At 40.3% G+C, this 23628-nt stretch overlaps 1 protein-coding gene across 2 annotated transcripts in view; it reads left to right on the top strand.

Annotated features, from left to right (window-relative positions):
- LOC129436628 (cytochrome P450 2K1-like) overlaps positions 1-23628 on the top strand; it is a 63967-nt gene that overhangs the window by 8250 nt on the left and 32089 nt on the right. The window contains exons 2-10 of one of the 2 annotated variants that reach the window (XM_073857726.1): positions 80-242; positions 3736-3885; positions 3975-4135; positions 7695-7874; positions 7983-8124; positions 8211-8395; positions 8598-8739; positions 8822-9007; positions 9043-9063. In XM_073857726.1, the coding sequence (XP_073713827.1) occupies positions 80-242; positions 3736-3885; positions 3975-4135; positions 7695-7874; positions 7983-8124; positions 8211-8395; positions 8598-8739; positions 8822-9007; positions 9043-9047 (1314 nt within the window). In that variant the 3' untranslated portion in view covers positions 9048-9063. Of the gene's footprint in view, positions 1-79; positions 243-3735; positions 3886-3974; positions 4136-7694; positions 7875-7982; positions 8125-8210; positions 8396-8597; positions 8740-8821; positions 9768-23628 lie in introns of those variants that run through there. The other variant, XM_073857725.1, reaches the window with a different exon arrangement.

Genomic DNA, 23628 nt, shown 5'->3' with positions numbered 1-23628 from the left:
TAATGTCAGACAGGTTTGGAGTATAGATGCATGTCCCTTAACATTTAAACTTTTTCCTTGCTCTTTTTTACCGGTTCAGTTATCCAAGAAATATGGGTCAGTATTCAAAGTTCATCTTGGACCCAAAAAGATTGTGGTTTTGGCCGGATACAAGACGGTTAAACAAGCACTAGTGAACCAGGCTGACGAATTTGGGGAAAGAGACATAACACCCATATTCCAAGACATCAATAAAGTACACGGTAAGACATCACTTCAACCGTTTTACTGTTGACTATCAGTTAAACAAATTATTTTAATTTATTTCTATTTGTTTGTTTTCTGTTGCTCTGTAATTTGAGAAAAAATGTTTCAATGTTATATAATTCCAATGCATAAAGGTATCAAGGCACGTCTGAATCCAATGTTAGGTTTACTTCCTGTCTCCTGAGATTCCTGAGACAATAGCCGCTTTTGCACTATCGGGCCTGTGCGAGCCAGGGTTTTAAACGTGCCTCAGGGAGCCAATAGCCTCCATCCTCCAGCTTCTTAACCAAAATCAAGACGCGTTTGCATTGTCAGACCAATAGCGCGACAGCGCTTCAGAAAACCCCGCCCTTAATACACCTTCCTGGATCTAACGTCACACAATTCACAAAAATTGTGTTTCAACTTAAACTATAGTTGAGGAGAAATGGCTAAACACCTATACGTGATAGTCTGTCATAAAGTATTTTAGATATGCTGGACGAACCCTTGCTTGAACTGGTCGTCTCTCCAATGCCATCGGCTGTGGCACAGCTTGGCCAACCTGATTAACGTCAAGCAGTTGCTGGAGGTTTTGACACCCCAATGCTGGGAAAGATGGTTGTGGGGCCTCCCTGACGGGGGTGCTGGCTTCAGTGTGCTGGCGCTTTCTCACTAGGCTCCCTTGCCCGTAGGTACCGGGTTGAGTTTGAAGGGGCTGGCCCTTTCCTTAGTCTGCTAGCATGCCAGCGAGAACAATCGCTCATCAAGAATGTGGCAGACTGTAACTTACGATCCACCTGGATGAGTTTAGACCAAAACTATGCCATTTTGCTGCTACAATGAATATTACTATTAATATATTCAATTTAAAGGGTTCTGGTTGCAATGTTTATTAAAAGGTTTGTTTTTTGACAAATTCATCATCTAATTCTGTAAGGTTTTGGTATCGGATGAACCCAGACACAGATCACAGATGAATATATAGATAATTTATTTAACACAAAACAGAAAAACAAAAACCCACGAGGGAGCAAAAGAGAACAAGATGAATAAGACACTAAACTGACACTGAATTAGACAATATATAACACTAAACTGCATAAATAACAAGACAAGATAACACTAGGCACAAACATACTCTTTGATATTTACAAGAACACAGGACTGGAACAGGGAAGAAACAAAACACATGTGTAAAGAACATCAAACACAAGGACTGTAAATAGGGACAAAATAAATTACATACACCTGGAAATCATTACAAGTAAGGGATCAGGTAAAATGTGACGAGACCCGGGAAATACGTGTCCAGAAAAAAACAATACTAAAACCATGCATCTCCCACATAAAACATGGTACTGTCAGAACCCTGTCACAATGAACTAGATGTAATACAAGACAAGATCCTGACAGGATCCTGACAGTACTGCCCCTTAAGGAGCGGCTACCAGACGCTCCTCAGGGGGAACACTAAACACGAGACATAACAGACTGTATACAAGACAAGAACCATGAGAACATTACAAACACTAACAGGGGCAAACAGGCAAGAACAAGATCAGGATTGGGGTGGGACAAAAAAATAACAAACAAGGGAGGGGGGTGGGGGAACAAAAGAGTTTAGGTGGTGGTCCGGGGTGGTAAGGAGTCCTAGGTGAAGCAGTGGGAGTCCGTGGAGGTCTTGTGGAGGACCTGGGAGGCTTGACATGGGTTCTTGGGGGAAATAACTCAGTGGCAGAACAGAAGGGAACAGGATTAGAGGGTTGAAGGGGAACAGGGACCAACAAAGGGGGCACTGCGGACAGCCGGAGAGTCGAGACGGGGAAGGTTGCAGCTGGCTGGAGATGCGCGGGCTGCGCAGGCGGCTGTGGCTGCGCGGGCTGTGCTAGATCTGTTGGCTGCGGCAGCTGCGCTGGCAGCAAGAGCTTTGGCACAGAGACAGGGGTTTCAGCTATCTGAGGAGTCGGTGCGGGCCCAGGAGAAGATGGTGAACAGGAAGCTCCCTTCTTCCTCTTCTTTCTCCTAGGTCATGGGGCAGAGAGTGCCGAAGGGAGAAGAGGCACTGTGGCGGGAAAGACAGACTCTGAGGAGGACCCCCCAGACGTCGACTCCCAGGAGATCCTCCTCTCACGCTTCCCACGAAGCGACACTGGTGGGGGGAGCTCTCTGGGGACGAAGAGGGAAGACTCGGGTTGCCAAAAGCTAATACTCCCAAGGCTAGACTCTACGGGATGGATGACAGCAGGACAGGTTGAGTGACTCTGGTGGGACCCCTGGACTCCTCTCGGTGCATCGTGTACTGGAGCTTATCCACAAAGCCCAGGGGTCTGAACATCCTCATTTCCGAGGGAGTGAGAGGTTCGTTGAGGCAGCGGTTGATGATAGTCTATAATTCTGCCTCATCGAACCCGGAGTCTCCAGCTGCCACGTGGAACACAAGGGCGAAGGATCATACAGCAGCCTCCTCCTGTCAGAGGCTGAAAAGCTGGTGAGCTTGCTGGCTCCTTTGGACGCCTGGTGAAATAATCATCCTGGTCCGCTGGGTTCTGTATTGACACGTGCTTTCTGTGAGGTTTTGGTATCGGATGAACCCCAGACGCAGACCACAGATGAATATACAGATAATTTATTTAACACAAAACAGAAAAACAAAAACCCACGAGGGGGCAAAAGAGAACAAGATGAACAAGACACTAAACTGACACTAAATTAGACAAAATATATATATAACACTAAACGGCACAAATAACAAGACAAGATAACACTAGGCATGAAAATACTCTTTGATATAAACTAACAAGAACACAGGACTGGAACAGGGAAGAAACAATACGCACGTGTAAAGAACATCAAACACAAGGACTTTAAATAGGGACAAAATCAATTACATGCACCTGGAAATCATTACATGTAAGGGATCGGGGAAAAAGTGACGAGACCCGGGGAATGCGTGGCCAGAATAAACCAATACTAAAACCACGCATCTCCCACATAAAGCATGGTACTGTCAGAACCCTGTCAAAATGAACTAAATGTAATACAAGACAAGATCCTGACAGGATCCTGACAAATTCACTTCATTCGCAATTCAAAAAGGAAACATGGTGCACATGTCACTAAGACAAGCAGCAGGTGTTCGATTTGTCGGCCTCATCTTCAACTCCTCCCTTGACTGCAACCGGCAAACCTCGCCGTTTGGTCTGCGCAGCGCCAAATGAACTCAAACACACCTATTGCCTCATGAGGCAACAAGTCAGTGGCCTAAGCTTTCAGTCGCAGCCAATACATACTAAAGATAGAGGGATTAAAGTATGGATTAGCTTTTGGAAACAAATTAGACAAGCTAAACAAAGCTTTAAAGAAGGATTGAATCAGTATAATTTGTTAAACTTGGTTGTATGTAAGTTTAACTCTTATAAAAGCTATTACAGAGTAAAAGATTACATATCAACAAAATGTATGAAAATGTCAAATGTCACAAACTAATAGAGGCACTTTTTCCTGCAGGAATCATCTTTACAAATGGTGATAAGTGGAAAACCCTGAGAAGATTTGCTCTCTCAACTCTTCGAGACTTTGGGATGGGAAAGAAACTGAGCGAAGAGATAATTATTCAGGAGACGCGATATCTGCGGGAAGTTTTTGAGACCTTCCAAGGTATATCAACTACAGTGTACAGTTCATAAATGCCAATTTGAGTGCTGATGTTTAACAAAATCTGATCTTTGTTTCTGTATCTCTTGCAGGAAATCCTTTTAATACAATCCAGCCAGTAAATTATGCCGTTTCTAACATCATCTCAGCTATTGTTTATGGAAAACGGTTCGAATATGAGGATCCAAAGTTTAACGAAATGGTTGACAGGGCAAACCAGATAATCCGCATGATGGGCTCCGCTTCCATAGAGGTTCCTATTTAGCCTTAATTAAGATGTTTGTGGAATTTATATGATCACATCTTTAAAAATGTGCAGTAATAGCTTGTGTTTCATTTATTTTCATTAAAGGTGCAATGTGTAACTTTTTAGGATCTCCTGAATAATGAATCCTTTTACATCCCACGTGGTCAAATAGCCTGCGCACGCATTTTAGCAATGGAAGTGGAGTTGTTATATATATATATATATATATATATATATATATATATATATACACTCACCTAATGGGTTATTAGAAACACCATACTAATACTGTGTTTGGCCCCCTTTCGCCTTCAGAACTGCCTTAATTCTACATAGCATTGATTCAACAAGGTTGAAAGCATTCTTTAGAAATGTTGTCCCATATTAATAGAATAGCATCTTGCAGTTGATGGAGATTTGTGGGATGCACATCAAGGGCACGAAGCTCCCGTTCCACCACATCACAAAGATGCTCTATTGGGTTGAGATCTGGTGACTGTGGGGGCCATTTTGGTGAACTCATTGTCATGTTCAAGAAACCAATTTGAAATTATTTGAGCTATGTGACATGGTGCATTATCCTGCTGGAAGTAGCCATCAGAGGAGGGGTACATGGTGGTCATAAAGGGATGGACATGGCGAGAAACAATGCTCAGGTAGGCCGTGCATTTTTGGTAAGCTGGTCCAAATTGTTGCCTCTTTTTCCTATTTGCAGTGGAGATGAGTGGTAACCGGTGGGGTCTTCTGCTATTGTAGCCCATCCACCTCAAGGTTGTGTGTGTTGTGGATTCACAAATGCTTTGCTGCATACCTTGGTTGTAATGAGTGGTTATTTCAGTCAAAGTTGCTCTTCTATTAGCTTGAATCAGTCGGCCCATTCTCCTCTGACCTCTAGCATCAACAAGGCGTTTTAACCCACAGGACTGCCGCATTCTGGATGTTTTTCCCTTTTCACACCATTCTTTGTAAACCCTAGAAATGGTTGTGCATGAAAGTCCCAGTAACTGAGCAGATTGTGAAATACTCAGACCGGCCCGTCTTTATTCTGAATCAACTTTATAAGCCAGGTGCTGGTGTGGATACAGGTAATAGCACTTTTTACAGGCAGACAGAGGTGAGTATACGAGGATGGCTCTCCTTCTAAACAAAATAAACACAGCAAAGGGGGAACAGCTTATGTCTTCAAGGAATCACTTTTTAGGCCAGGTGATAGTGTGAGTACAGGTAACGACACTCCTTACAGGCGGGCAGAGGTGGGTATATGAGGATGGCTCTCCTTCTAAACAAAATAGACACAGCAAGGAGGGAGACAGCTTGTGCCTGTAATAGATCAACTTTAGGCCAGGGGATAGTGTGAATACAGATAACGACACTTCTTGCAGGCAGAGGGGAGTATAAGAGGATCCTTCTAAACAAGTAGACACAGCAAAAAGGGATAAACTCATGTTTTCGATGGATCAACTCCAATCCTGATGGTAACAGGTTTGCAAGGAAAATACTCTTTCCTGACCGAGTTCTCCGCCGGTCAACTTCAAATCATGCGATTGTGATTATGCAGGTAGTCACTTTGCCCCCGTCCAGCTCTGTAACATACACTCCAATACTGATTAATTAGACCCGCCACTCTTCCAGTTAAACGGTACTCCCAGTCAAGGGCTCTACACTCTCAGGTATTTAGCAAACCAAAACCAAAAAGGTATTCAGTGTGTGAAAATTCTTTTCACACACTGCAGATATCCAAATACTCACAGTGACCTAGGGCTTTTTGTCCGTAGCCCCAACCGGATCCCGTGTCCTGGCGTCAGAGTGACTTGTGAGCAGCTATAAGTGGAGTAAGCATAAACAGCACTGTATTCGTAAGAAGGAGGTTTCGTCTTCCACACTTCTCTCCTCAACCATAACACAGGAAGTGGCCAACCAAAGACAGAACTGGGCAATATAAACAATGACCAAAGCCCATTCTCAGCAGTTATGTGCACATCCGTTCTTCGTCTCTCATAAATCCTGTATTGTAGAAGTTACTCCTTTTCCTACTTCCAGTCGATAGAGCTCCGTCTCCACCGCAATTCTGCCTTCTCCGAACTCACTCACTGTCACTCTCTCTCTCTCTCTCTCTCTCTCTCTCTCTCACACACACTCTCTCTGTCTCTCTCTCTCTCTCACCCTCACACCAAATGCTTCCGTCTCCCTACAAAAGAAACAAAGAAAAACTCTTCCTCTCCTCTTCAAAGAGTCCTTTTGTATACCATCCTCCGTCTGCATGCCTCAATCACTGATCGCCGCTCTCTGCTCGGACACCTGAGGCTTATTTCCTTATTAGATTTCTCATCTGAGCAGCCGGAACCAATCGTGTGTTACACCAAAATTTTCCCGGCTGGAAACATCCTCCTCAAAAAGAGTTCCGCCTGTCTTTTGTCACTCCGTGACATGTACGTATTTAATTTGATCATGATGGCAACGAGATGTGGTTTATTGCATTTTGCTGTAACATGTACATTTTTTCCTGGAGCTAAAGCTTTTCATCGAGTTCTCAACAATAAAATTATTAATATAACCCTCCAATGCATAGTTAAGACCCTTTTGGTGACTTTGGCTGATGGTTAATTGTGTAAGAAATTGTGACGATTATTACGATTATTTGGGCTTTGATGGTTATGATGATTAATTTACTGTTTTTATGCTTTGACATTTAATTCTCAAACATTTTTGTTTGTTTATGAAATAATTTTCACACATTGTTGTGATTATTTAAATTAAATCTTTTGCAAGGTTTATCTGGCAGTAAATATTATAACATTTAAAAGTAATCTGATATGGTCTCATTTATACGGGCGCTGCAGCTCCCCCTTGTGTTTTTTTAGAGAGATGTGCAATCATTGCGGTGATCGGAAATCATTGGGATGAGGTCAAACAATTGCGATGAGACGACTATTTTATCATTGTGACAACCCTATCCTCCTGTGACAGCTGCCGTAGTGCCCATCACCAAATATTGATTGTTTGTCTGAGTGAGTGGAGGGGGTGTGGCTTGGCCGCATGAAAATACTGGGATGTGTTCTTGATATCGAAGATGCATCAAGTGCAGACTTGCACGTTGAAATCGCTTTAGGGCCCAGAAGTCTTTGCGGCAAAACAATGGCGGAGGACAGGTGACCAACAGGAAGATTGCACGCATCTCAATTCTCAGAAGTGTGTTCTCGTGACCTTCTGAGTTTGTTCTTCCAAGGTCGCCTAGCAAGACCGATCTCCACGAGAATGCAAGTCCGTCCTTTTCGTTCTTGGAATTGAGAAACAGCCTATGTTGCAGCTACCTTAGCTTGTCTTTGCGTTTTAAAATTGAGTGTGGTTGCAATTTGCATCACACCAGTAGATGCAGCTAAAAACACATTAAACCTTTAAAACAAATTCTGTATGTCTCTACCATCTGTAGTACCATGTATTGACTGTAAATCTGCAACAAATTTGCATAATTGTTCTGTACATTTTACAACAATGCAGAATTGTGAAAAGCCAGTCTGATCTCCTCATGTTTATGTTGTATTTTATCGTGTGGCTCCACCTGCAGATCTACAACGTGTTTCCAGTGCTTAGGCCGTTGCTGAAGACCTGGAGACTGCTAATGGAAAGTTTGGAGAAATACCATGCTGAAATACAGGTGCTGGTGGATCGCTTGCGGAAGACTTTAAACCCTCTCGACTGCAGAGGATTAGTTGATGCCTTCCTCATCCAAAAACAAAACTTAGAGGTAGAATATCATGAATTTATGTAGCAAATGTGTAGGTTAATATACGTATGTTTAAAAATAATTCTCACTCTAAATAATAATAAAGCATGTTTTTGGTGGTTTTAACAGAAATCTGGAGAAAATAATTCCCAATTTAATGATCTGAACCTGCTCATGATTGTGTCAAACCTGTTTGCTGCCGGTACTGACACCACCGGCACAACGCTACGCTGGGGTTTACTGCTCATGGCCAAATATCCTCACATACAAGGTTATAGCAGGTCAAACTGTTCTCTTTATATTTACAAAAGTAAGATAAGATATTAAACATTTTCTATGTGATCTTCTGGGTCATAGATCGGGTTCATGAGGAAATTGACCGGGTGCTTGATGGACGTAAACCAGTTACAGAGGACAGGAAGAATTTACCTTACACAGACGCTGTGATCCATGAAATCCAGAGACTGGTGAATATATTGCCCATGAGTCTGCCACATCAAACCAGCTGTGATGTGAACTTCAATGGATATCTCATCAAGAAGGTCCATCTTGCTCGTATTGTATAATATTCACACTTTACAGTCTGTTATCCAGCTCAACTTATTAAAAGTATGTGTCATTAGTTTCTCTGAGTTTACCGACAGCCATTTGTTTTTCAGTTGCTTCCGGACAAGTAAGGGGTACAGACCAAAACCCTCAGTATTTAGCACACTAATATTGTCTGTGTTTTCTTCTGAAATCTAGGGGACGTGTGTTCTGCCACTGCTGTATTCTGTTTTGAGAGATGAGAGCGAGTGGGAGACGCCCGATACTTTCAACCCTGAACACTTCCTGAATGAGAACGGTCAGCTGATCAAACGTGACGCCTTCATGCCCTTCTCTGCAGGTAATAAACTTTATTATTCAATTTGACTTATGTTGTTTAACAATTATGTCATTACAAACGCATTCCCATCTTTTCTCTGCAGGTCGCAGGATTTGTTTAGGAGAGGGTTTGGCCAGGATGGAGCTCTTTCTGTTCTTCACTTCTCTTCTTCAGTGTTTTCACTTCACTCCTCCACCTGGAGTCTCTGAAGATGAATTGGATCTCACACCAGTTGTGGGTCTCATATTGAACCCCTCACCACACAAACTGTGTGCAGTCAGTAGGGCAGGAAAACACAACCTCAGGTTATAAATAAATTTGCAGAATAACTAGTTCAGTATATACCTAATGATTGTAAAACATAAAGACTCTTACAGTGGGTCTAGTGACTTCTTTTTCGAGTGCAAAGCTCATTGAAACATGTATTTAGCCTGTCATGTGTGTCAAAATATGTGTTTGTCTGTCATGTGAATCTATGTGCATCATGTGAAAATATGAGCTTCCTGCAGACACTTCAAAGGGGTTTATGATAAAAGAGACGCTCACGTTTGCCAGATACGCATTAAATTTCATGTGTAATCAGAGTTTAGTGTTAAGTTTGCAAGTATTTTGTAAACATAAGTGTCTCTTTCTCATAAACCCTTTCGACGTTTGTGCAGCAGGGATGTATTTTTACAAGAAGCACAATGCACATAATTTGAAATTGCACCAATCGGAAGAGAAGTCACCGGCTACCACTGGACACTTGTATCCCATTATAAGACTCTTAGACTATTATATTATCTCATTAGCTTTTACATTACACATATACATTCTTTGCCTAAACATATTCAATTGTATTTCAAGTTGGTGTAAAAATGTATATGCTTTTGAAATATATGCAGATCATTTATGCATTTGACAGATACTTGTATGCAAATTGACTTACAGGGCATTTAAGCTACACATTAATCAGTATTTGTGTTCTCTGGGATTCAAACCCATGACTTTCTCACTGCTAACCCAATGATCCAGCAGTTGAGCACAGGAACATGATCTTTTTGCAATGATTAAATAAAATACTCTTCAAGAGAAAATCAAATCAGCTTCATTTGTATTTTGATCAGAAAACTGCTAATCAGTCACGACTTTTGCTCATTTCACCACAGTTTCTTCATTATGTGCATAAAATAAGTCAGAAATCTTTAACTCTTTCCCCGCCAGCGTTTAAAAAAAAAGTTGCCAGCCAGCACCAGCATTTTTCATAATTTTCACAAAAATGTAATGCCTTTCAGAAAATGTTCTTTAAATATATAAAAATACAATATATCAAATGAAAGAACAGACCCTCAGCTTAAAAAAAAGGTTTCATCCTATCATCATTTGTTTTCTTTTTATTACCTCTCAAATATGGGTACGTTTCTTCAAAAACACCCACTTTTGAGAAAAAGCTGAGATAATTCCATTTTTTGTGAGGGACTTTCGATAGAGATCAGATGCAGAGCGATCTTTAAAACATACACAGAGTTCTTTCTCTTTCACGTGAGGCGCTACTTCCGGGTTGTATAAGTTGCGGTGGATAATAGCGGTAGTGCGGAAAGCCGGAATTTCTCGTCATTGGCAGGGAAGCGTTCTCTCTTTATTGACGAGTTATCTCGTCAATGGTGGCGAAAGAGTTAAATGAGCTGATGCTGCTTCCTGCTGGACATTTGTTACAAAATCAAACCTGGTATGATAAAAGAGTCAATGGTGATACACATGCAAGTAATGCTTGCTCTAATTTGTCCAAAGCAAAAGACTTCTTACATCCTCGCTGTGGTAAGAAATGAGAAAATAAGTATTTGACATATCAGCATTTTTATCAGTAAGGGGATTTCTAAGTGGGCTATTGACAAGAAATTCCACCAGATGTAGCCATCAAGCCAAATATTGAATTCATACAAAAGAAATCAGAACATTTAAGTATACAAGTTGGGTCATAATAAATAAAGTGAAATGACACAGGGAATAAGTATTGAACACACTTTATTTTATATTTTGTAGAAAAGCCTTTGTTGGTGATTACAGCTTCTAGATGCCTCTTGTGTGGAGAGCAGTGTTGGGGGTAACACATTACAAGTAACTTGCATTACATAATAATAATATTTTTCTGAAGTAACGAGTAAAGTAATGCACTACTTTTTAAATGTGCACATTAAAGTGCCCATATTATGAAAAACTCACTTTTTCTGAGTTTTGGGGTGTTATTTTGTGTCTCTGGTGCTTCCACACGCATACAAACTTGGAAAAAAATCCATCCATGCTGATTTGAGTAAGATACAGGTTTCTGAATGTCCTCTGCATTGAGTCTCAAAATCAGCTCCGTTGTGACGTAACTAGCCTTGTTGTCACATTCCGTTTGAATTTTCCTGCCCACCACCCCACTCGCAGGTCTCCACCCACCAGGTAGCTAGAGAGCAGGAGAGCAGTCACTTCGCTGATATACTCTATACTGTTATCATGGCTCACAGAATTAACATCGGGATTTGGATATTATGGATTATACTCCCACCTACTTTTAAAAACAAAGTTTTATCGCGTGTTTATGTGTTTACGGAAACCTAAAGTGTAATCTCATATACAGTGTGTTACGACGCAAAGTCGTAGTCCTCAGATTGTAGGCAATAAGACGTTCATGCAAAATCTGATGTAAACAACAGACTATGTATCTATATTTCATAAATTATATGCATATGTGGACAAAAATGGTCATTGAATGTATTTTATTGGACGGTTCTTATGGATTAATCACACATCTGAAACAGACTGGATTCGATTCGCATTCGTTATATCAACACAAAAGGTAAGAAGTCATGTTTAATCTGCATATTGTCATCTGTCTGTCACAAAATATTATATTTATGATGCTAGAGTATCTGTATCTCAAAACAGAGACCATACACTGATGCTAAACCCGTAAGTTATACCTTTTAAACGATGTATATTAATGTTAATATTATTCATGTTTGTAGACAGGAGGCTATATAGATATTGTTAGCGGAGAAAAACTGACATCATCCCACCCACAAATTGGGGCACGTCGAGTGGGTGAACTTGTGTGTGTGTTTTAGCAGTCATTTGCCATTGAGAACGACAAGGTGGCTAACCGCTATGCTAGTTAGTTTGCAGCGTGGTTTCTCCTGCAAAGCCAGTGACCAGCTACCATAAAGTTAAAAGAAATATTTAACTGTTTTGTTTTACAATTCTACATGAACTTACTAAGTAAAAGTGTTTTGCCAAACTAACCAAGACCGGCCTTACCGACCTGGCTTTTCCGCCGAGGCTAACGTACCCTCAAGTCTCTTATCATTTTCCCAAGATACAGCGGACCTCCCGCTAGCTTCTAGCAATTAGCATGCTGTCCACAAGCAGTATACATCCCCCACTGGGTCTTAATTTCTGTAATTTGCGAAAATAATGCGTTTGAAGATGTTTTATAACGGGAATATGTTAGCGTTGTCCAGGGAAAACGAATGTATTGTTGAGACTGCTACATCACAATTTACTCTGGAATCATTATATGTCATGAGTTTATTCTCCTGGAGTGTACTTATTAGTGATACTTTTTTGCTTGATTGTCTGTTGGCAATACATAAACCATTAATAATAATATATAAAATAATTATAATACAGTCTACAGTCTGCACTGCTTGCGATAACATTGTGCATGCGCACATGACGTTAGTAGTGGGGCGTGATCAAAAGAGCAGCAGCTCATAAATATGTAATGACCGCCTTATAACGGCACAATCTGAAATGCACTGAAACAGAGGCTACTAGAGATGGGTAACAATCGTCTCCTACAAGCTATTTTGAACAAACAACTTTTTAAACATGTTTTATGGAACTCATACACCTATTTTACGTGTGGAAAAGCAGTCATAAGATGGGCACTTTAATATTTGAGTTACTTTTTTAAAACAGTTTAATTAATTTGATATAAAAAATGTAGTAAATTAAACTGAACTGAACTGAACGCTTTATTCTGATTGGCTGAGAAATGTTCAATGGGTATTGATCATTTTTATGTAAACCGCACACCTTACCTGTCAAATGTTTTAAAAATAGGCACAAGAGCAATGTTCGTGGTAACCGTGGTATAAGAGGAATAATTGACTCCGGTCCTTTGAATTATAAGAAACATTTTGTTTCTTCCCATAATCAATTATTCCTTACATATTAACATAGAATTATGCACTCTATGTGTCGTGGCAGAGCAGGAACATTTTAAGTCAGAAACTATATTGGCAGGCCAGAGCTTGACATTTTTGAGACAGAAATATCCAGTTTCTGAATGCAGAACTTTTCTGTCATAAACAACACCTGCAAAGCCTCAAAGAAATCAAGTCTCAGCCAAGTAAGAAAAAGTAACGCAAAAGTAATGCAAATGTAACATAAGTTACTTTCCATGAGAAGTAAGTCTTTACATTTTGAAGGTTCCTTGGGCCTCTTTTATGAACTTTGATCTTCAGTTCTCTCACTGGGCCATTCAAGCAACTTGATTTTCTTTCTTTAAAACCACTTCTTGTTTCCTTGGACTTGTGTTTGGGATCATTGTCTTGCTGAAAAGTCCACCTCTTTTCATTTTCAGCTTTATGGTAGATGGCAGCAGATTTTTATCCAGAATATCTCGGTACATTTCTCCATTAATCCTGCCTTCAATAATATGAAGTCTGCCAATATCCCTTTCTTAAAAGCAGCCCCAAACCATGATGCTTCCACCCCAAAACCTAACTGTTGGCATGGTGTTCTTGGGGTGGTGGGCAGTCCCATTTATTCTCCAAACATGGTGTAAAAATTTGCTTTCATGTAACCATACTATAGTCTCCCAATAATCCACAGGCTTCTCCAAATGCTCTTTCACAAACTTTAACTGAGCCTCAACATGCTTTTTGTTAAGCAATGGAGTCTTGCGTGGTGAGCATGCATGGATGCCATGGCGGTTCAGTGCATTGCTTATAGTTTTCTTTAAAACAACAGTACCTGCTGAAAGAAGGTCTTCCTGAAGTTCGGACAGGAATCTTACGTGGAGCACCTGATCATGGCCGGTTTATGGTGAAGTGATGACTTTCCATTTCCGTATAATGGCCCCACAATGCTCACAGGAACATTCATCATTCTGGAAATGCCCCTATAAATATTCCCATCAAAATGCTTTTCAACAATAAGATTATGAAGATCTTGAGAGAGTTTTCTTTTACACATCATGAAGTCTTGCCTGTGTTCCTCTTGGGTAATGAGAAGCCTATATAGGCCATCAATTAGGACTAAGCAGATGATATCAATGAGTACTGATAGGGGGCAGGGTTTCTCTCTCAGTACTGACAGATTCCAGGTGATCTTCTGTCTTTCTATCCCATTTTGCACCTTGGTCTCTTCATGTGTTCAATACTTATTCCCTGTGTCATTTCACTTTATTTATTATGATTCAACTTGTATACCTAAATGTTTTAATTTCTTTGTATGAATTCAATATTTGGCTTGATGGCTACAGCTGGTGGACATTTTGTGTCAATAGGCCACTTAGAAATCACCTTACTGAAAATTGTTGATGTCAAATACTTATTTTCCCTGCTGTAGGTAGTTGTGGATGTGGATTCTGTAGGCCTACGCCCCCTTTACGCACCTGTTAATGATTCTTATTAAGGGCTTCATTGCCCATGTTTTACCCACAACTTTGATAAAGATGTAATTGTGCATCGAAATGTTGGTCATCATTGTGCACCTTTAAATTAAATTATTTTTAAAATAGACATCTGTGCTGCACCTTTCCTTTTGTCATTGTTGTTCCATCCTTCTCTGATTGCACAGGATTGTTGTGGATTACAGAAGTGCAGATAACTCTTCACTTGTCAAGATGACTTTCAGTTCACAGTATAAAGAAAACAGATCTTTATACATTTGACCAGAATCACATACGTGACCCTGGACCACAAAACCAGACATATTGTAGCACAGATATATTTGTAGCAATAGCCAACATACATTGTATGGGTAAAAATTATCAAGTTTATTTATGTCAAAACTCATTAGGACATTAAGTAAAGATCATGTTCCATAAAGATATTTTGTAAATTTCCTATCGTAAATATATCAACAAATGTATTTATCCTTAGTAATGTATGTTGCTAAGGACGTCATTTCGACAACTTTAAAGTCTCCATAAAATGGAAGTAACAACTAGGCGACTTGTTTCACTTCATGCGATGCCGCAAGAACCGACAGCCGGATGAGGTCAAACTTCCATCAGAGCGAATTAAAAGCAAACTCCTCCGTAATATTTAGTGAATCACTCTCACTGTACTTTGACATCATCCGGCTGTCGATTCTTGCACGACCCAACTTGTGGTGCCACATGTTGCTTATCGCTGGGATCTTTTCCTGGACCCTGCCTACCTGCCATATCATATGACCGGGAAGTAAAGAGAGATCGTTTTGAGGAAGGTAGAAGATTTGCATTTTTGATTAAAAATTATGAGGGCACATAAATAAATAAAAAAATAACAATGAAGCTCACAGATTTTCACACTCAGAGCCAGGATGTTGACTGAAGGCAAGTAATATAGTTCTTTATTGAAACACACACTGAAGCAGAGAAATAATAGATGAGTAAAATTGGATATGTAAAGTTCAGGAATGCACTTAGCTGTAGAATAACAATGTCTCTTTTGCAAGAGGAGATCAGAAGGTAAACAAGGATAACAGGTAAGTCCAAGATGAGTAGTACGGGTGAGTCTAGAGGTGTTTCTTAATGTCAAGGACTCGTCTTTCCAAGTAACTTCCTTCAGAGGGTAGTCGAGGCTCCTCTTTAGCATTCAGAGAACACGTAAATGGAACAGGCTAGCAAGTGCACGTCATTGCATCATTACGTCAGCGAAAAGGTGTGCTTTTGGATTGTTGGTGATCTGACATTTGCACATATGCATACTCTCCTGTATATTTTTCGAACTAAGTACTCAGTCCTTGGTTGAAATTCGGAGGATCCTCGACATTGGAACAGTCCTTTGACGGATGCCGATGACATAGCATCCTCGAAATTCTGGCTTACGAGGATCCTTCCTTGACATTGATAAAAACCCTAGGGGCCCTATCTTGCACCCAGCGCAATTGACTTTGTCAGTATCATTTCGTATTTTGCACCGGCGCAAAGCGGGTTTTCCCTCCACAGACGCACCTCAGCAAACTAGGGAATGAACTTGCGTTGCCTGGGCGGTTCAGCGCAAAAAGGAGGCGTGTTCCGGCGCAAACCATCTCTTATGCTATTTTGCAGTTTCAAAAAACAATTGCGCTACTAACCAAAAAAAACTAGTCTAAAGTCAGTGACGCATTGCGCGTAGTTCATTATGCTATTTTAAGGGCGCATGCCTGACCATAATGTATAGCGTGCACAACGCGCATTGCTTATCTAATCTACACAGATGCAACAGTTATTTTTGCAAATCATAAATTGTTACAAAAAAAATATAAGATAAGGGCAATCATTAAATCATAAATTGTTACAATAAAAAATATAAATACATGAGATAAGGGAAATCATTAATCATAAATTGTTACAATAAACATATCATTACATGACATAAGGGAAATCATTAAATCATAAATTGTTACAATAAAAAATATAAATACATGAGATAAGCGAAATCATTAAATCATAAATTGTTACAATAAAAAATATAAATACATGAGATAAGCGAAATCATTGTGGTGTGCACGAAGATGTGGAGAAAATAGGCATAAATGTAGCTTACTCATTATTCAGGCTAATTGTAGCAATGACGGATCAGACCTGTTTGCCCAGAAGTGACAAGACATATGTGTATAAAAGGACATCTGACAAATTGGTTTGTCCGTCAAGAAAAAATCGGAAGACTGCGAAATCACCTTTACCATATGTAAGTACATTAAAAACCTTAGTATTTAACTTACCAGCTTTTTCTTTTGCACAGTAAGATGGAGTATGTCTTGGGACAGAGAATTAGACGCCGGAGGGAGAGGGTATACCGGCCAAGACTGACATATCTCTCCCTCAGTGAGGAGGAATGTTTATGCAAGCTACGCCTGACCCGCCAGGCTGTGACAGACATCTGTCATCTCCTGGCAGATGAGCTGGGGACTGTGCACCCTCTCCATATGCCTTGCCCGTTGCAGTAAAGGTCACAGGGGCATTACATTTCTATGCGTCTGGGTCGTTCCAACACCCCCTTAGCTCCATTGGAGGCATTTCACAATCTGCCATAAGTTCGGCTATACATGCAGTTACATCAGGTCTAGTCCGACATGCTGGGGAATACATCAAATTCCCTGTCACACCTGACAGCCAGGAAAGAGCAAAGCAAGCATTTTGTGCGAAGTATGGGTTCCCTGGTGTCCTTGGTTGTATAGACTGCACCCATGTGCAGCTACGTGCCCCATCAGAAAACACACTTGTATACATCAACCGCAAGGGAACCTATTCAATCAACGTACAAGTCATTTGCGTTGCTTATAGTAAAATCACCCATGTCTTTGCGAATTATCCTGGCTCGAGCCACGACTCATTCATACTGGCAAACTCTTCCATTCCTGCCATCTTCGAGGGGAATCCCCGTTGGATGGTTGGCTGTTAGGGGACAATGGGTATCCGTTAAAGACATGGCTGATGACACCATTTTTGATGCCAGCAACAATGCGTGAAATGCAGTTTAATCGGAAACACACACAAACATGCTCTGTAATTGAACGAACGTTCAGCATTCTGAAAATGCGCTTCAGGTGTTTGGATAGATCAGGAGGCACTTTACAGTACAGTCCTCAAAAAGTCGCAGCAATCATTGTGGCGTGTTGTGTTTTACATAACATTTCCATAAATCAAGGTTGTGTTGTTGACATAGATGAGGAAATATTAGAGGACTTAAGGAGACGTGATGGTGAACTCCATGTGCCGATGCCACTTAACCCAAATGCCCCAGCAGCAGCACGAGAGAGGAGAGCTTATTTGGCAGAAGAGCTGCTGCATCGTTTATAGTGAGGTATGCAAAGTTATCTCAGTCTAATGTTATACTAAATTGCAAAAATATAACCATACTTGAATGGTGATTCAGAGAGAACGGGTCCAAAACATTCAAAAGTATTTATTTGTGAGATTTATTTACATTTAGTCAAAAAACAAAATCAATAGCAAACAGTAATTGAAATTACTGAAGGAAAATTAGGTAAAAAATATTTAAACAGAAAAACTGTAATTCTTTTTCCCTCCTCTGGTAGTTTTGCGACGTGCGCCTCGGCGGGATTGGACACCTGAGGGTCCAGGAATGACATTGCGTGGTGTGTGTCTGGTGGAACGGTTGGACGGAGATGTGGAGGAAGGAGGAATAGGCACAACAGGAGGAGACACAATAGGAGGTGGTGGTGCGCTTAAAGGGGCACGCTCCATGGCTGCAGCAATCCTCTCCAGGCTTGAGGAGATGCGTCCGAGAGGCCGCAGCAACATCGCCACCCGGTCAAGACGGGCATTCACACTTCGCCGCATCCCGGACAGCTCCCGCTCCAGCATTTCAAATCCGGTTTGCTGGAGCTGCAGGAATGGGTGGTCTTCTGGTCTAGCGATGCTGCCACGGCGTGTAGGTCTTGATTGATGCGCTGTTCCCTCCTCAGATGGCCCGTGCGCACGGCCCGCGACGCCAGGGTCTTCCTGCGAAGCTATTACATTATTTTTATTTATTGTGTGGCTGCGTTAAAAAAAATTATGCATATAACGATTAAAATATTTTCAGAAATTTGTTGTGTGGCTGTATTACATTTATTTTATGTAAATAATGATAAATAAAATGTTTTCATAAGAAACCTTAATGTATGTGAACTTAATTTGTAAGTGTACCTTGGGGTTGGAGTGCTTGCGTTTCTTGGGTGCCGATTTCAAAGCCCCCAAACCCTTCAACGCTTTCAGCGGTGAGAGTGGACGCAGCGATGTCCTCTGCTGGCGTCAGGTCCTGTGTAGAGGCAGATCCACCTCCCGTTACACGGCGTGCCCGATTTATGCTGGCAAGCCTGGACTTCCCCTGTCTCCTGATATCATTGTAGCGCTTGCGGCACTGGTGCGTCGTCCTGGGGATGCCAGCTGACGAAACAATTGTAGCTATTTCCTCCCACGCCTGTTTAGCCGACGCTGATTTGGGCGGGTTTCTCCCATCTTCATACAAAATAATTTCTCTTTCTTTGACTGCTCTTACAAGAACGTCGGTCTCCTCAGCTGTGAACCGCTCCCCTTACGAAAATTAACCATGGTTTTACTACAGTTAAGACCAAAAAAACATGGTTACTGTAGTAAAACCATGGTTACCACAAAATAACCATGGTTTTGAAAAAAAACATTGTTAAACCATGGTTAGTGTAATAAAACCACGGTTTTGCTCATAGTAATCAATTGACCAAAAAACCATGGTTACTACACTTTTACCACAATAAAACCATGGTTAATTTTCGTAAGGGTCCTGGCGTGTGCCTGGTAAATCCGCCATAATAATAGCAATCCACCATGGAACTTTCGCACGTGCGTTTAAAGGGAATGTTGGATGACGTTCTGATTGGTTTATTTGACGTTACGCCCAAACCACACCTATGAATAATGAACCTACTTCAGACCAACCCCTTATTGATTTGCGCCCGGCGCAAGACTTTTTTCTCCCGCCGGGAAAAAAGCAACAGCGCCCAAGATCCGCCCACAAAGTCACTTGCGCTTTGCGCTTCGGACTTGCGTTTCAGATCGTTAAAATAGGGCCCTAGGTGTCCATTAGTGATGAGACCAGACAAGGAGTAAAAGGAGCAGAATATGGTGATGGGACACCGGTGTTGGGGATTAGAATTCAGGGGAGAGGAAACGAGTGGGAGGAGTGACTGATGATGTGGATGATGGAATCCTGACACAGATAAGTCATTTGTAAAAAAAAAAACACCTCACAATATTCCAAAACAAACTACAGTTTTTCATTTTATTTTCATTGTGACTTTAAATGTGATTTTCTCAATATTTAGTTTTTGTACCCTCAGATTATTTGTACCTTGAGCAAATATTGTCATATCCAAACAAACCATGCATTAATGTAAAGCTTATTTATTTAACTTTGATAACAACACATATTATGCCTGGTTTTGTGGTTCTGGGTCACATATATTTACAGTGCAGTGGCGGCTGGTGACTTCTCTTTTTTAGGGTAGTTTATCACAACATGTATGTAGCCCGTCATGTGTGTGGTTCTTTTTTTCAAAATATGTATTCTGCGCTTTGAGAGAACGTGTGTGCATCATGTGTCCTGCCAAAATAAGTGCCTCCTGCAGATGCGTATAAAAGGTTTATTATAAAAGAGACGCTCACATTTGTCAGACAGTCGCAGAATCTAATGCCTAATCCGAGTTAACTGTAAAGTGAGTGTCTTGTGTGTATTTGGTGAACATGAGCATCTCTTTTATAATAAACAGTTTTAACATGTGTGCAGCAGGCACTTATTTTGACAAAACACGTGATGCACACAAGATCTCTCGACATACAGGACACATATTTTGGAAAAGGGAACCACACACATGATTCTCCGAACTCTTATTTTGAATTAGCACCCCTCAGATGAGGAGTCACGAGCCGCCACTGGTCCTGTGCAGTAATACACAGAATCATTGAGTGCAGCGGTCATAGCTGTGATTTATAGTAAATATAAGAATCAAGGACTGGAACTGTTATATTTATCCAAAACCTTGGAAGGCATTCAAGATACATACTTTATCTGTATCACTTAATCAGGATTAGATCATTTAAACCCATGAGCTTTTTACCGCTAACTCAATGCTGTTCCAAATCAAATCAGTTTCATTGATATTTTGATTAGAATACATGGATGACAACAGGAAAAAATTGCAATATTGCTTTTATACAACAGTTCGACGGCACACGTTTGAAAAACGAAAACTAGAAAACAACAACGGAGTTATTTTAAAAGCCTCTTTGTTTGAGAACTACTTCTTCTGCCACGGATTTGAGGGCGTCCAGAATGACAGGTAAAACTTTCGGCTGCTTTGAAGCTCATAACAACTCAATGGACGGAAAAGCCGTTTCTTTATATTACCATTTCTTGGTCACAAAGTGTAGTTTTAAGAGTAGTTCAGTCGAGAATATATATGTATTATATTTAAATCTGCAGTCGATTAGTAAAGATAGCGCCTGTTTGAACGTTTGCTTAGTGAGATTCGGTACGAATGAGAACCAAAGCATGAGCGGACATCAGTGTTCACTCGCCCCGCTGACCACCACCCTCTCTGGGCTAAATCTCTGACAGAGATTCCCTGGCTCTAATGTCGGCCTTGTTTGTTTTTGATCATCAAAATGAGATCAAATCAGCAATATTTGGTGTCATGATCAAACTATTACTTGTTTTTTATTCATATTTATTGTGTTGTTATTGTTTTGGCGCGAGGTAAAAGTAAATAAAACTATATTTGTATAATGTTACTATTGCGTTCCCATTTACTCTTAACGCGATACGAGCACTCGATTATTATTAAACTTTGTTCTTGTCAGTACTATATAAAACAGTTTTTTATAAGTGTCAGAGAGATGTTTTTGCATGCTGCTTATAAATATATCAGTGGCGATATCTCATAACATGTTTTAATAGTCACGTCACGATAAAATAAATGATCAATGTCCACATTTAAAAGTTGCGGTGCTTACCTGCAGTTCCACGGTGTTTTCGCGTTCTGATTAGAGATATAGCTCCAGAAAATGAGTGTTTACAATCCTCTTTCCAAGTGTCCACACGACATGACAAGACATTAACCCTCTGGGGTCCGACCATTTTGGGACACTGTCAGAGGTTCTGGCATGCTCTTACATTTGGTCTTTTTTCAGTTGCTTTAAAACATAATAATGGGAAGTGTCTCATACCACTGTGTTCAGCACAAACTGGGCTAAAATATTATATGAGCTACATGTATGTACATGTTTGTATTTTTGAGAGAAAAATGTTTATGCGTGGTTTTTAAAAAAGCTACATTTTTAAGTCACTGATATAAGTCCACAAAACCTATACTAAACATATTTTAACAAGACTTTCCTTAACATAATCTAGTAGTCTAGAGTTTTTCTTTAAAATGATGTGAAAATCACCCTGCCTACTTAGTCACATAAAACAATGTATTGATTTAGAAATGGTAAGACACTTTTTGTTTAGAGTGGCCGTATGCGAGAAGGATTGATTGACAGCTAGCAAACAAAGGCTCGCATAATGAGCTGCATAATGAGCTGCATAATGAGCCTTTAGGCAGGAATCTGAGAGTGAACTACAGTAAAGAATGTGAGGACAAATGTATACATGTTTGTTTGAGGTTTATTAAGTTAACAACATAATCAAAATAGAAATGATGGTTAGTAGGACATTTTAAGTTTATTTGGAAACATACCCTATTAAAAAACTTTGTATAAACTAAGAAACTGATACACAACAGAGCTGTAAACTTAATGTGGCTCTTGTTACCATATAACTTTATGTCTAAAAAGTGTTTTTACACTTTATAGTTTTGTACTGATGAGAGAGATGCATAAACTGATAAGAGAGTTATAAACAGCTGTTAGCATAAATTGTCCACAGAAATACCCTTACATACATAACTGATGGGTAAATATGATACTACATTCATAAACTATATTGTACATAAACTTAATCTCAGATAAACATCTGCAGCAATTAGTTATATGAAAAGCTGTTTTCAGATGACTGTTTTCAGATGCCCATCCCCTTATCGTCTAGCTTCTTTTTTAAACGTGTTTCTGTAAGCGCGTATGAACTTTATAAACACATCGCATATGGCGCGTCCATGTGCGCGAGCTCGCGTCTCCGTGTAACACGGCGCTCATAAAAACGGTGTCGCGTGTAAAGCGCAATGTATGGAATTACCTTGCATGTGAACAATATGGAATCATTTTACAGCAAATCCCGCAGTGCAGCATTAGTCAAAGTTGCCATGAAGGATACGAAAGTGAATAACTGTGTGTCTAACACTGTACAGTATGTAACAGATAGCCTATCCGCCATTACGGGAGGTCACGCGGATTTGTTTGTAAATAAGCATGTACACATGGAATCATATTACAGCACACACTTAAAAGATACAGCAGTTCAGGCTTACTGAAAGTTTCCATGAAGGATATAAGTGAATAACTGTGTTTAACACTGTTACAGCATGCAACAGTGAAATCCGCCATTACGTGAGATCGCGTCCGTTTGTAAATAATGAGAAAGTTTTTCAATCCGAAGCGTGCAGTCTGCTAAGGTTGCTTAACGTTACTGTATGTAGGCTGAACTGCACAAGCCATGAGCATAGCCTATTAAGTTACATGATAGCAAATATAAATGGTATAAATTAACTGTTGACGTTACTTACTTCTTATCCAGCAGTGTGTTCTCCATTGTTCTTCTTAGGTAACGTTAAAGATAAACGCTTCTCTTCCTCAATGTCCAGACATACATGAAGATATTCCTCACGTGTGTGAATAAAGTTTATAATCCAAACATGCGGTGAAGTCTTTAAATCTGATCAAACTTTACGCTTTGCTTGTTATAGTTGAACAGCTCGTGTCTTCATTACCATGTCAACAGCTGTGGGCGTGGCCGAATTAAACATAATGAAGTCAGCCAGGAAAAACGGTACTCTCTTTACTTCAATGCAGATTACATAAACAGGCAATATTTGTTTTCGATTATATTTAGCTTGTTTAAAAGTAGACATTTCAGGCTTTCTTTGGATTGTGTATCATGCTTGTGTGACGAGTATTCCCGGAGTTTCAACTGATTTTTGTAATGTGTTTTGAGAGACAGCTGGCGGAGACAGAAATGTCTGGATGCACACCCTGTTTATTTTCTTAATTTG

This window comes from Misgurnus anguillicaudatus, chromosome 19, assembly GCF_027580225.2.
Source record: "Misgurnus anguillicaudatus chromosome 19, ASM2758022v2, whole genome shotgun sequence".
Lineage (NCBI taxonomy): Eukaryota > Metazoa > Chordata > Actinopteri > Cypriniformes > Cobitidae > Misgurnus > Misgurnus anguillicaudatus.
Note: the sequence above shows the minus strand (reverse complement) of the source record. Positions and strands in the feature narration are given on the sequence as shown.